Here is a 14003-nt window from a genome sequence, read left to right on the forward strand (position 1 = left end):
CTATCTACCATTCTAATGGTATACAGTTAGACATACTCATACTACATTAAATAGCATACTTACATCTTTTTTTGTTTTTTATATACATTTTCATCATCTATTGATAAAAAGGTAATCACTTCATCTTAACATTTTACATGCAGTTAAGATTGTATTGTTTCTATTTTAGTAACGAATGCTTTATAAATTTCAAAATGTAATTTACTTCCAAATTCCCTTGATGCTAATTACAAAAGGAATTAGTACATTTTGAAATATGAATTATTATTGAAAAACCTTATTATATAAAATGATAGAATGGTAACTTTTTCAGAGTTTGTTTTCAAAACAGAACTTTGAAAATTTTTCAATATGGCACCATAAGTTTCTAAAATTACAAACTACTTGGAAAAAAAGCCTGCACAAGTCTTAGCATCTCAAAGTTCCAGGGGATCTGAATTCCCACTGTGGTTGAGTCTAAGTCATAGTATGTTCATTTATCGAATTAGAAGGAATCTTATAAGTAATATAATCTGTCTCATTTTCAGATAAGAAAATTGAGACTCAAAGATATGACCTTCATAATCAACATTACACAGACAATAAAAGCATTAGAATCAAGATTTGTTTCCAGTTCCTCTGACCCTGAAGCTTTTCACTATATTACATTATCATTATCAAGATAGATCCGGGAAGGGGCGGCTAGGTGGCGCAGTGGATAGAGATTGTTAAGGATCCCTTGGTGAACTGTAGGATTACCAATAACAGGATAAAGCACCCACCCTGGAGTCAGGAGTACCTGTGTTCAAATCCAACCTCAGACACTTAATAATTACCTAGCCGTGTGGCCTTGGACAAGCTACTTAACCCCATTGCCTTGAAAAATCTAAAAAAAAAATAGATCTGGGGGAAGAAAGTGAATATCAGTGAAGATTAATTGGTTGGCAGATTACTTTTTTATTTTTTAGGTTTTTGCAAGGCAAACAGGGTTAAGTGGCTTGCCCAATGCCACACGGCTAGGTAATTATTAAGTGTCTGAGGCCGGATTTGAACTCAGGTCCTCCTGACTCCAGGGCGAGTGCTCTATCCACTGTGCCACCTAGCTGCCTCAGGTTGGCAGATTGTTAAGGATCCCTTGGTGAACTGTAGGATTACCAATAACAGGATAAAGCACCAACCCTGGAGTCAGGAGTACATGAGTTCAACTCCCACTTTAGACACTTAATAATTACCTAGCCATGTGGCCTTGGGCAAGCCACTTAACCCTGTTTGCCTTGCAAAAAAAAAAAAAAACCTAAAAAGTAAAAAAAAAACTGCTTTAGGGGCAGCTAGGTGGCACAGTGGATAGAGCACTGGCCCTGGAGTCAGGAGGACCTGAGTTCAAATCCAGCCTCAGACAATAACCCCATTGTCTTGCAAAAAAAAAAGATTACAGGATTACCAATAACATAGTATAGATAATTCTCCTTCCTTCACCTCAATTATAGAGAAGTGGACATTTCCAAAGGAACAACCTTGCTTCCATTCAACAACCACCCACCTGCTCTGCCAAAAAAGACAAAACTCTAAGATGAGAAAGTTTGCTTTCTTTCCCATTCTTTCTGTACTTCTTTTCCTCAATGTCCAGAAGCTTCACATTGCCTTGAGATGACTGAGGCCTCCCTCTTCTTTGGTGCCCTCAAGGGTCTATGAAAAATCCTAGGTTCTGTCTTCTCCCACCAAAATCATCCCACATCAAGGCAGTTGCACAAAAACCTCCTTTTCTTTCTTTTTTTTTTTTTTGCAAGGCAATGGGGTTAAGTGGCTTGCCCAAGGCCACACGGCTAGGTAATTATTAAGTGTCTGAGACCGGATTTGAACCCAGGTACTCCTGACTCCAGGGCCAGTGCTCTATCCACTGTGCCACCTAGCTGCCCCAAAAACCTCCTTTTCATAGAACAAAAGAATTGATAGCAATTCAACAAATATTTATTGGGCATCTATTTGTGTAGGGCATAGTTCTAGACCTGGGGTTCCAAAAACAAAAATTAAGTATTCCCTGCCCTCAAGAAGTTTAATTTCACTAGGAAAGGAAATATTCATATATATCTAAGGAAACACATGGTATTTTTTATTAAAGTTTTTATTTATTTTGAGTTTTACAATTTTTCCCCTAATCTTACTTCCCTCCCCCCACAGAAGGCAATTTGTCAGTCTTTACATTGTTTCCATGGTGTATATATTGATCCAAATTGAGTGTGATGAGAGAGAAATCATATCCTTAAGGAAGAAACATAAAGTATAAGAGATAGCAGGATCAGACGATAAGATATCAGTTTTTTTTCTAAATTGAATGTAAATAGTCCTTGGTCTTTGTTCAAACTCCACAGTTGTTTCTCTGAATACAGATGGTATTCTCCATGGCAGACAGCCCCAAATTGTCCCTGATTGCTGCACTGATGGAGTGAGCAAGTCCATCAACGTTTATCATCACCCCCACGTTGTTGTTAGAGTGTACAGTGTTTTTTGGTTCTGCTCATCTCTCTCAGCATCAGTTCATGCAAATCCCTCCAGGTTTCCCTGAATTCCCATCCCCTCCTGGTTTCTAATAGAACAATAGAACATGATATTTTTGAAGAAGGAAAAAAATGCTAATAACTAGGAAAGTAAGGGAAGAATCCCACTCGAGGGGAGTCTTGAAGGAATGGAAGGCTTCAGGCAGGCCTGTCTGAAGAGTAAGGATATATTCCAGGCACAGGGAACAACTTAAACAAACGCACCAAGGTAGGAGATAATCTGTGCTGTTTGGGAACTAGCTAGTTGTTCAGTTTGACTTGATATAGAATGTATGAGAGAGAGAAATTTGAAATAACACTGGAAAGTTAGAGACCAGATTGTGTAAACCTTTAAATGCTTAAAAGAAGATATTTTTCTGTGTGATACTAGACAAGTGACTTAAACCTGTTTGCTTAAATTTCCTCATTTGTCAAATGAATTGGAGAAGGAAATAACAAACCACTCCAGTATTCTGCCACAAAAACCTCATATGGAGTCATGAAAAGACAGACACAATTGAACTGACTCAACAACCACAACAAAAAACATTTTGTATTTTGTCACAGAAGCAATATGGATAAATGGAATATAGAATTTCAGAGCTGGAGAAGATCTTGGCAAAGAGGATAATGAGTGCTAGACCTAGAAGAAACCTTAGAACAAAGAAAATAAAATGTCAAATCACAAAAGATCTTTTAGAACACAGAATTCTAGACTCCAAGGAAGGTCCCTTAGAATATAAAATGTCAGAAGACAAAGGACTTACTCTCCTGAAATTCTCCAATCCCATATTTCCAACTGCCTGCTGGACAGCTTCACTTGGATATTCCAAAAGCACTTCAAACTTAACATATCCCAAATTTCAACCCATCTTATTTATTAGTGTTGGTGACATCATCACCCTCCTGAGTCACCTAGAGGCAAAGCCTCTACCTACATCATCAATCAGTTTCTATTATGCATCCTGTGCTGTACTAGAAACTGGGGGTGGGGGGTGGGTAGTGCAGAGTCTGTCTCTTTAAGAATCTATCAAGGAAGAAAACATACACACACATATATATGCCTAAACAAATAAATACAAGGTAATTAGGAAACAAAGGGGAGGATCAGGAAAGGTTCAGATGGAAGATGGTGAGTCATGGGTTTTGAGAGGATCTAGGAGGCAGAAGTGAATTTAAGATATAAAAGAAAATCAATGCAAAGAGACAAAGCCCTACATGAGATATGGAATACAGCATGTGAGATATAGTAAGAAGATCAAAAATAGAAGAGCAAAATGTAATACAGCTGAAAAGGTAGCCTGGATCAGGTTGTGAAGGATTTTAAATGCCAAACAAGGGATCTTGTATTTAATCCCAGAGGTAACAGGGAAATATGGAGTATTTTGCATAAGGCAGTGACAAAATCAAACCTGAACTTTATTGAAAATTATTGATCAGGGGCAGCTAGGTGGCGCAGTGGATAAAGCACTGGCCCTGGAGTCAGGAGTACCTGGGTTCAAATCCCGTCTCAGACACTTAATAATTACCTAGCTGTGTGGCCTTGGGCAAGCCACTTAACCCCATTTGCCTTGAAAAAACCTTAAAAAAAATTACTGTTCACTCTCTCAGCCTCCACACTGAATCACTCTCCAAATCAACTTCCAAAATATCTGTCAAATCTATCTCTTCCTTTCTTTGCCCCAGGTCTTCAAGCTAGAATAGGTTCTTATCATTTCTCTAGGATACTAAAATGCCTTTCTAATTATCTTCCTACTTGTTCCCTCTCTAATTCATACTTTCATTTTCTCTCACCTCACTGCCTTTTTTTTTTTTTACTGACCACCTCCCTTACCACTCTTAGAAAAAGTTCTGAAACCCTGCCATGCCAGGGTAGGGTTAGTTAAATGATCTAAGCATGTAGGAGGAACATGACTATGGACATCAAATATGGAAATAGCATCATATTCTTCTATGGATTGATTCAAGGCAAAGTAAACAGAACTAGAGTATGATATAAATAATAATTACAATAATGTAAAAGGAAAAATAAAACAAAAAGGAACCGATGTCTAATTATAATGATCAAATGCAATCCTGAAGAAAAAAAAGGGAGAAAATGTACCTTTCTCCCTTTTATGCAGAGGCAGGAGACTATGGGCTTGTAACACCATATATCAATTGATTAATAATATTGGTTCATTTGACTGAACAGGTTTTTTTCTTTCTTTTTTTTTTATTCTTTGTTATATTCCCTATGACTCTCTAAAGAGAGGAGAAAGAAGGAATATATTTGGAAAAGAGGATGACATAAAAATAAAAGACATCAATTTTTTTTAAAGGTTGCCTTTTGGAACATGTATTAGATTTTTTTTTACTTGGTTCTAGGGAACAGAAACAAGACTAACAAAGAGGATACAAATTTCAGGTCTACATGAGGAAAAACTTCCAACTAGAACTGTCTATCATAGAAAAGGACCATCATGGAATGTAGAGAATTCCCCATCATTTCAGTCTCTTCAAGTCAAATGACTAGAGACCAGTCATCAATGACATTGAGAAGTTAGAGCTTCAAATATGAATTAGACAAGATGACCTTTGAGGTCTGCCCCTTCCTTCATTTACCCTGAGAGTTTGTAATTCTATCTGATGGACTTATAACAATTCAGTGATGGAACCAAGATCAAGAGTCAAGTTCCATTGCTTTCAGCTAAAGAATTGAAACTCCAGCTGGAATGTCAATTAGCACATGCCCACAGGAGAGGGAGCTTTATTGTTGTGTCTTTACAAATGAATCATACAGGCAGCCCTGTCCCTAATGACACTGTGACTGAAAAAAAACAAGACAGACTGGTCTTATCATTGCCCTACACAGGCAGAGGCAGAGGCAGAGGCAGAGGCAGAGGCAGAGGCAGAGGCAGAGGCAGAGGCAGAGAATGTACCTTGATACAGTGAGAAGAGCCTATACTGGTAACCAATATTTCTGGGTTTGGGTCCTGGTTTATCCAGGGATTCCCCATTTAATTTTTCCTCTCTAGGCCACAATTTTCTCTTCCAAACAATAAGAATGGATTAGATCCCTTACAGTTCTGAAATTCTATGCTTCTTTGCCTAGGGGAGCCTGGTGTTTTTTAAGGACTGCTCAAACTGCTCTATAGCCCTTCCTTCCTATTCACTCCCCTTCCTCAATAGCCATCTGTTATATTGCTATTAACCTTTCCATTTAAGCCACCACATAACCATCCTGGCCCATGTATTCTTACAAAACTCCCTTAAAAAGTTTGATTTGCCCCCTAAAATTAGGGGTTCTTGAACTGTTTCAGACACATATATTTCCATTTGCACCAATGGATTTTGGTTCAACACAATTACGGGATCTGATGCTGAGCAAAGGGAGTAGAGCCAAGAGAACAATGCACACATCAACAGCATTATGAGACGAACAACCTTGATGGAAGCAGCTCCTCTTGATAGTCTAGAGAGCTAGGACAACTGTATTAGACTGGTAATGGTCTATATTATCCTCACCCATCGGAAGAAAAACAAAACAAAACAAAACACACAGAAAAAAAAGCCCTTCCGAATCTGATGAACACATTATAAAAATTTTCTCTTATGTATCTCTTTCCCTTAATCCTAATTCTTCATGCCAAAAATTACTAATTTGTAAACATGTTTAACAAAATATGTAAAATGTTAACCTAACTGTTCCCTGTTGGGGGGAGGGGGGTGGGAAGGGAAAGTGGAGGAAAATTTTGTAACTTGGAAAAATGTATGTACAATGGATGAAAATAAATTAATTTAAAAATTTTAAAAAAATGTTCTGGTTGGGCTGATGGTTTTAGAGATTGATTCCAGCTCTGAAATGCTAAATCACTTTATCAACTTATAAGAATTTTCCTTTTTGATAGGAAGGCTGAGGCAGCAGAGAATTGAATGATCTTAAGTTAACCAATTTAATGTTTTATTCCTCCATTTGGAAAAATCCTGACAACACTTTTGTGAGTTCATTTGAGATCATTTACTTAAACACTTTGCAACTCTTAAAAGGTTTTAACTTTTTTAAATGCTTAAATAAATGTCAATAATTCAGACTCATTAATTGAAATGCTGGTCTAGATATTCTATAAAGCAATCAGGTACTGTCCTCAACATTACTAGATAGCCTTTGGATCCAGTAGGTCTAGACCCCCAAAGGAAGCAAAGAAAGGGGAAAAGTCCCATATGTACAAAAATATTTATAGTAGCTCTTTTTGTGATGACAAAGAATTGGAACCTAATAGAGTACTGGGAAATGGCATAATTGTTAGTACCTACTTCATTGAATTATGCATTTAAACTGCTTTGAAAACCTTAAAATACAATGGAAATGTCAGCAATATTCCTTCCCCACTCCTACTTCCAGGACTCTAATTTGACTAGTTTTTACCCTAAGGGGTTCTTCCTAAGGTTGACCACAGATCTGACATACCACTGCTCTTGTGGGCCACATATTTTACCCTCTCTGCTACCTTCTTAACTATTTAAAAGTTCTTTGCTTCCCCTTATGAGCCACTTGCCTATTTCATAAATATTCTCACACAGAACAGGATCTTCCCAGTCCTCCCAGCTAGGGCAAGGCTCTCTTCCTGCCTCTTTTGATATACTTCATAGAAAGTCTTCCCTCTAATACTCCGCTGGAGCAGTTTTAACCTATTCACCACACTGCCCACTGTTCCCAGGGAAACAGAGTGATCGTTCACCTGCATGAAGTCTCTGCACCTACTGTATTTGACCACCCTTGTGACTTGGCAGGAAATCACATCACCTTCCACCTGGGAAAAAATGTCCTCCTTAGCACCAGCCCAGTCCTCAGAGGAATCCAAACCTAACGACAGAGTTCTAGTTGATAGAGTGGATTCATTCAGGGTATCTTTCCTGTGGTCCTGGGCTTATATCAGTCAGCTATAGGAAATATAGAAAAGTATGGTCCCTTCCATTTTCCTGAGACATTTATTCTCTAATACTGGGGACCTTGACCATGGGCAACTAGGGTGTACTGTGGAATGAGCATTGGGCCTGGAAACAGAAACTTTCTAGCTGTGTGGTCCTGGGCAAGTCACTTAACACTGTTTATTTTAATTTCCTCCTCTATATAATGAATCTGGCAAAAGCAACAACAAACTATTCCAGTATCTTTGCAAGAAAACCTCAATTGGAATTACAACCGAACAATAGTTTCTGAATCATCTTTGACTCCAAAGAGGAGACATTTTATGGAAACCATTGAGTTCCTTTATACTCAGAAGACCTCCCTCTTCTCTGTCCCTGCCCTTGCCCTCTTCAAATTCTTGTGCCACCTTTTCCAGTTCTGTCTACATCAAAAACCATGCCCTGGAGGAATATCCACCCTGGCCCCTTCACCCCTCCTGATTAGTGACTGCTTCTTCTGGAAATTATTTGAAGTTGCAACTATGCTTCTCTTCACTCTTCTCCCTGCTCCCTCCTCCCTAGCCTCCTTGTCAACTAACTGCCTTCCCCATCAAATTGACTGCTGTTTCTGGATGTTTCTGGATACTTCCCCCGAGCCCCAGGTACCATCCCAATAACTTTCTCATGGCAGTTCTATCCTAGGATTATCATTTTTTTATGTATGTTGTTTTTGGCATTTGAATCTATGCATTGAACTAATCCTTAGTGAAGGATTAAAGAATATTATACATACTAACAGCAACATTAGAGAATGATCAGTTGTGTTGGACTTGTTCACTTCAGAAGTACAATAATCAAAGATAAATCTAAAAGACTTGTGATGGAAAATATAGTCCACATCCAGAGAAGGAACTGTTAGCTTTAAATGTAGACAACAGGATTTTTCTTTCTAATTTTTTCCCCCAATTTTATTTATTCTTCTTTACATATATAGCCTATATTAGATTGCTTTCTGTCAGACGGAGAGGGAGGGAAAGGAGGGAGGGAGAAAAATGCAAAATTCAAAATCTTGAAAAAAATGATCATTGAAAACTATCATTGCATGTAGTTGGGAAAATAAACAGATATATTTTTTTATTTTTTTAATTTATTTATTTATTTTGAATTTTACAATTTTCCCCCCCCTAATCTTGCTTCCCTCCCCCCACCTACCCCTCACAGTCTGTTAGTCTTTACATTGTTTCCATGGTATACATTGAAACAGAATATTTTTTTTAAAAAAAAGAATCAATGTATGCTCCTCTTTAAGTTCAAATACTTAGCTTGTAAATGTTGAATTAATGCTTTTTTTTTCATTCATTCAGTTTCATGGGCTCTGACCAAACTCTCCCCAAGATTTCTCTGCATTGCCTATATCCAGTCTTTATCCCATTGAATCTCTGAGCTGATGCTTGAATAGGGGTCACAGTATTCGGAACAGTTCTATTTTATTAGATCTTAAAGTTAGACATGCCCTTTTCTCTTCCTCTTCTCTCCTTCTCTCTTATACTCTTTTCCTCTTCTCTCTCTCTCTCTCTCTCTCTCTCTCTCTCTCTCTCTTTTTAGGTTTTTGCAAGGCAAATGGGGTTAAGTGGCTTGCCCAAGGCCACACAGCTAGGTAATTAAGTGTCTGAGGCCAGGTTTGAACTCAGGTACTCCTAACTCCAGGGCCAGTGATCTATCCACTGTGCCACCTATCTGCCCTCCTCTCCTCTCTTTTTCTTCCTTTTCTGCTTTTTCTTCTTCTCTCATCCCTTCTGTCATCCTTTCTCCTTCTCTTCCTTCTTTCCTTTCCCATTCTCTCTCCCTTTCATTTTTTCTCTCCTCCTCTTTTTCCTCTTCTACTTTTGCTTTATTTTTCTCCTCAGTCTATCTCATCTTTTTTGGTCTCTTATTTCTCTTTCATTTTTTTCCTTTTTAACCTGATTGTCTCCAGCTCCCTCCTTTTCTCTTCTTTTACTTTTTCCATATCATCTACTCCTCTCCTTTTCCTTCTTCCTTTCTACCTTTCCCTTCTCCCTCTGCCAGCTGCTGCCTTCTCCCTTTTCAAGTCAACAAATACATATTAAGTAATTTCCATGTGCTTGTAATAGGGGACATAACTGTATAACATTGATATGGTACACTATAGACCAAAAGAGGGGCAAAGGAGAGAGATCCAGAAAAAAATGTTCCAATATAATTTGAATAGAAACAGACCACAATTCTCTGGGGAAGTTTAGGAAAGACTTCTTAGAAGAGATTGTATTCACAGTGAACCTTAAAAGAAGAGGATTCCAAAAAGATGAGGCTTAGACAATTATATTCTAAGCATGGAGGTCTGCCTGAGCAATTGCACAGAGGTGGAAAAGGGCAGGAGACTAGGATTTTTTATTAAAGATTTTATTTATTTTGAGTTTTACAATTTTTCCCCCAATCTTATTTCCCTCCTCCCCCCCACAGAAAGCAATCTGTCAGTCTCTACATTGTTTCCATGTTGTACATTGATCCAAATTGAGTATGATGAGAGAGAAATCATATCCTTAAGAAAGAAACAAAAAATATAAGAGATAACAAGATCAGACAATAAGATATCAATTGAGACTAGGATTTTTAGCTTGAACGTAGAAAGCTGAAGGAGATTGGTATAAAATAAAACCAAAAAGGAAAATGGGAGTCAAACTGTGGAAAACTTCAAATATCTTTTTCCTTCTCCTTTTCCCCCCTTTCTTCTCCTTTTGTAGCTTCCTTCTCCCTTTCTGTACCTTTTAAAATCTTTTCCCAAGTTGCTTCCCCCAGTACTTCTCTCTGTATCTTTTCTTATCTATTTCTTTCTCTCCTTTTTTCTCTCCTGCTTTCCTTCTCTCTTTCTCCTTTTAGTCTTCAATCATTCAAAGATTTACAATGATAAAAGATTTACTATGATCTCGTGCCTTGGGTGGATTCTATTGAGAGACAAAGAAACATAATACAAAATCTTGCTGACAGAGAGCTCAGAGACTGGTTGGAAGGGCTCATGTTATACTGAAAACCAACATACCATGAGACTAGACTTAAATTGTGTGAGTAATTATATAAGTTAAGGGGCAGGGGTTCAAGAGAGGGGAATCAATGTGTGCTGAGGTACTAAGGAAGAGCTTCATGAAGAAGGTGGAGAATTTGAGTCAAGCCCCCTACCTCTTTGTGATGCACCTTTTCCACTTATATACAACCCCTCCCCCAAGATCTACCCCGTTAACGAACATATCATGAACTAACAAAATGTTAGTCCTAAAAGGTCTCTTAGAGATACTCTACAGTCACAGAATTGTAAAGACTCTTAAAAATCATTCCATGAACCAATGCCCTCTTGGAGGCCCAGGGCCATAAGTAGCTGGGATTTGAACTCATTCTACATCTAATTTTCTTTCCATCTCAGTGATGCTTCCCAAAACTAGTTCAACCTTATGGAGGAAGAAACTAAGACTCAGAAAAGGGAAGGACTTGCTTAGTCTTGAATAAAATTAGCCAGAGTCAGACCTCTATCTCTTGACTTGTAGTCCAATAAAGTTTACTGGACAAGTCACTAGGGTCTGGGCCCCTCTGACCTCCATATCTCTCCCCAGGACCTTGTGTTCAGGGTTATGGCCAACGCCCCCCCTTGTGTGTCTCTGTGAAGATGGAAGGACATGATAGCCCCCTTCAAGCCCCTAGATCTTTTGCCCACCAAGCCATTGTCTCTAAGACAGAGATAAGATAACCCCACCTCTTTGGGAGGCCACCCTGTCACTGGCCAATGGTTACGGCCACTGTCCAGTTATGTTCTGCCCCTAGCTGTATATAAGGGGGACCCTTAGAGAGCAGAAATCAGTCTAAGTTTTTCCTGAGTTTTCACCACAGGAGTAGCTTGAGCTCACCCTTCACACAACCATCATGTCTCTGACCAAGTCTGACAAAGCTCTCATTGCTACCCTTTGGAGCAAGATCGCCACCCAGGCTGATTCTATTGGCACCGAGGCCTTGGAGAGGTAAGAGCAACCCCAGGGTCCATGACCCCATGCTTTCACACTTGTTCTTTGAAATCTGGGAAGGGGGTTATTCTGGGGGATGTTAAGGATCCCAGGGACTTTGAAAGGGACACTTCAGGTCCTTCCCAAATACTTTTTGCAAGTTTCAGAAAATGTCACCTTGCAGAGTGGTTCTGGCTTAGGACAAGGAAGGCACAGAGCTATATCCTATCCTGGTCTTATAAAACCTTGAACCTTAGTTTTGGACTCTGCTTGACATCACTTCTAAGGAATTAGGATTGGCTTAGACATAAGGATGAAGAGCAAGATATAATTTGTCTAACCTTGGATAAATAACCTCTTAATTTCTTGAGGTCTAGTTTTTTGTCCCCCTTCCCTATTTTTAGAATGAGAGCTTCGAAGTCAATGATCTGTCAGGTCCCCTCCAGTAGTTTTGCCATTCTCTGTTCTTAAAAAGTATTTCTTTATAAACAATAAGGTGAATTCATAGGTGAAAAGAGATCTTTCAGGGCTACAAAAATGAAAACAAATGTACTCCCAGAGATTACTGTGTTATTATGCAATAATTTTAACAATCCTTGTGGTCCTAAGGCTCTTAATTAACAAACCATAGAATTACTTTAAAAGTTCTAATAAAATATCTTATACTTTCTGATTCTGTCATTACTAGTTTTATCTTCGAAAGTTTCTTCCAACTCTAACATTCTCTACTTTTATTCCAAAATCTCTACCAGTTCTCACTTTTGGTGCTCTGGAGTTCTATGTCCAGCAGCATTTTACAATACTGGAAGTATATTCTTTGCAAGCAGCTCTGAGGGAAATAATGGTTATTTCCATTTTAAAAATGGAAACTGAGTGAGCATCAGAGAGATGAAGTGATTTGCCCAAGTTTGCAATAAATAGCAGAACAAGAAGAGTAGAATCCTCAGTCATTATAGTCTCTGCACCCTTCCCTCAGACCCAGTTAAGATTTTACTGTTTTTTTCTCTCCAGACTCTTTGCCAGCTACCCCCAGACCAAGACCTACTTCCCCCACTTTGACCTGCACTCTGGCTCAGCCCAGCTGCGTGGCCACGGCTCCAAGGTGGTTAGTGCTATTGGGGATGCTGTCAAGAACATTGATAACATTGAGAAAGCCCTGTCCAAGCTCAGTGAACTCCATGCCTACATCCTCAGAGTGGACCCTGTCAACTTCAAGGTGAGAATTTGGGTTCAAGGTGGGCAATAGAGGTTGCCCCTGTTTGGGCCCTAGAGAGAGATAGTTGATCTCCCCAAGAAGTGCTCATCCATCCCTTCAAAGTTCTTTTCACTTCTTTCTTCTATACCATAATGTCTCTCTTCCTTCTGCCCTCCCATTCTTCTTACCTCTTTTCCCTTCTAAACTTACAATAATTCCCCTGCTTTTCCCCATCTCCTATATCTCATCTCCTGCTCTTCTGGTCTCCAATATCCAACCTGATTCTTCCCTTTAATCCCTTCAATTCCTACCTTTCTTCCCTCTCAAACAGACTTGTCTCCTCATCTTCACTGGACTATTTTCTTGTTTCATTCATTCCCCTAGACCCCAATTTTTTACTTTCTTCTCTCTTTTGTCTTGGCAGCTCCTGTCTCACAGCTTCCTGGTTACCATTGCTGCCCACTTTCCTGCTGACTTCACTGCAGAAGCCCATGCTGCCTGGGACAAATTCTTGTCCATTGTGAGTTCAGTCCTGACCGAGAAGTACAGATGAGTCTCCTGGACCTAGAGCCTGAGAAGACAAAGAGGGCTTCACTGACATTGAGCTCTGAAGCTTCACCTCACCCTTTTATCCCCTTTCAGTCTCCCCCATCCCGATACTGTTCTGTCCTTCATGACACCCTAATAAACAAATAAATGGAGTCCGAGTCTCTGTGTTTATTTTCCATATTTTTAAAAATGGTTTCTACTCAAAGAAATCAATTAAAGATAAAAGTCTCAGATCCTTTGGGAAAGGGAAAGTAAGGGGATAAAATGGAACAGAGAGTACATAAAGAGGAATAGTGTGAAATAAACTGACCAAGACAAGGCACAGTCTGATTGGAAAGGACTTTAAATGCCAAGCTGTATTCTAGAAGCATTAAGAAACTTCTAGTTACTCTTCAGCAGGTAAACTGTCTAGCTTTAGAAAGATTGTCTTGGCAGCTTTGTGGAGGACAAAGCTGGAATCTAATTAAAAGGGAATGCCAGCAGCCCAGGTGAAAGAGAAATAATCAGGGCTTGCCCTAGGGTATTGGCTGTGTGAGAAGAGAAAAAGGGATTAAAGAGAGTTTGGGGAATGTTGTAAAGGCAGAATTGGCAAGACTTTGCATTTGGTGGGAGGTGAGGAGGAGGAGGGATGATGCAGTGATAGCTATCAAGTGTCACAATTTAGTATCTGGAAGAACAGGGGTGTTCTCAAAAAAAAAAGTATAGGTTGAGAGAAAAGATACTGAGTTTAAGTAATCATGGAAATTCCCTTACTGATTTTACAAAAGTCAGTGCTCTAGTCCCAACTCTGACAGACCCTTGGGTAGATTTGGGCAGGACAACAGGATTAAAGATGGGATTAGGAGGTTT

General features: G+C 39.1%; 2 protein-coding genes across 4 annotated transcripts in view; one reads left to right on the top strand and one right to left on the bottom strand.

The window, feature by feature from the left end:
- The window catches only part of NPRL3 (NPR3 like, GATOR1 complex subunit), a 124546-nt gene extending 121194 nt beyond the window's left edge, over nt 1-3352 (bottom strand). For both annotated transcript variants that reach the window (XM_074196978.1, XM_074196975.1), the window contains exon 1: nt 3281-3352. The gene's annotated coding sequence lies outside the window, so the exon portion shown is untranslated. The remainder of the gene's footprint in view (nt 1-3280) is intronic.
- Nucleotides 3353-7865: 4513 nt separating this feature from the next.
- Nucleotides 7866-13298, top strand: LOC141495544 (hemoglobin subunit zeta-like). Of its 2 annotated transcripts, none has more exons than XM_074197002.1 (4): nt 7866-8065; nt 11301-11428; nt 12422-12626; nt 13030-13298. In XM_074197002.1, exons 2-4 carry the CDS (start codon nt 11334-11336, stop codon nt 13156-13158), a joined length of 429 nt encoding a protein of 142 aa, XP_074053103.1. In that variant the 5' UTR covers nt 7866-8065; nt 11301-11333; the 3' UTR covers nt 13159-13298. The 2 variants fall into 2 exon arrangements, with proteins under 2 accessions (XP_074053103.1, XP_074053102.1); XM_074197001.1 differs by having other exon boundaries at nt 11385-11428.
- The last annotated feature ends 705 nt before the right edge of the window (nt 13299-14003 follow it).

This window comes from Macrotis lagotis, chromosome 8 (assembly GCF_037893015.1).
Source record: "Macrotis lagotis isolate mMagLag1 chromosome 8, bilby.v1.9.chrom.fasta, whole genome shotgun sequence".
Taxonomy (NCBI): Eukaryota; Metazoa; Chordata; class Mammalia; order Peramelemorphia; family Peramelidae; genus Macrotis; species Macrotis lagotis.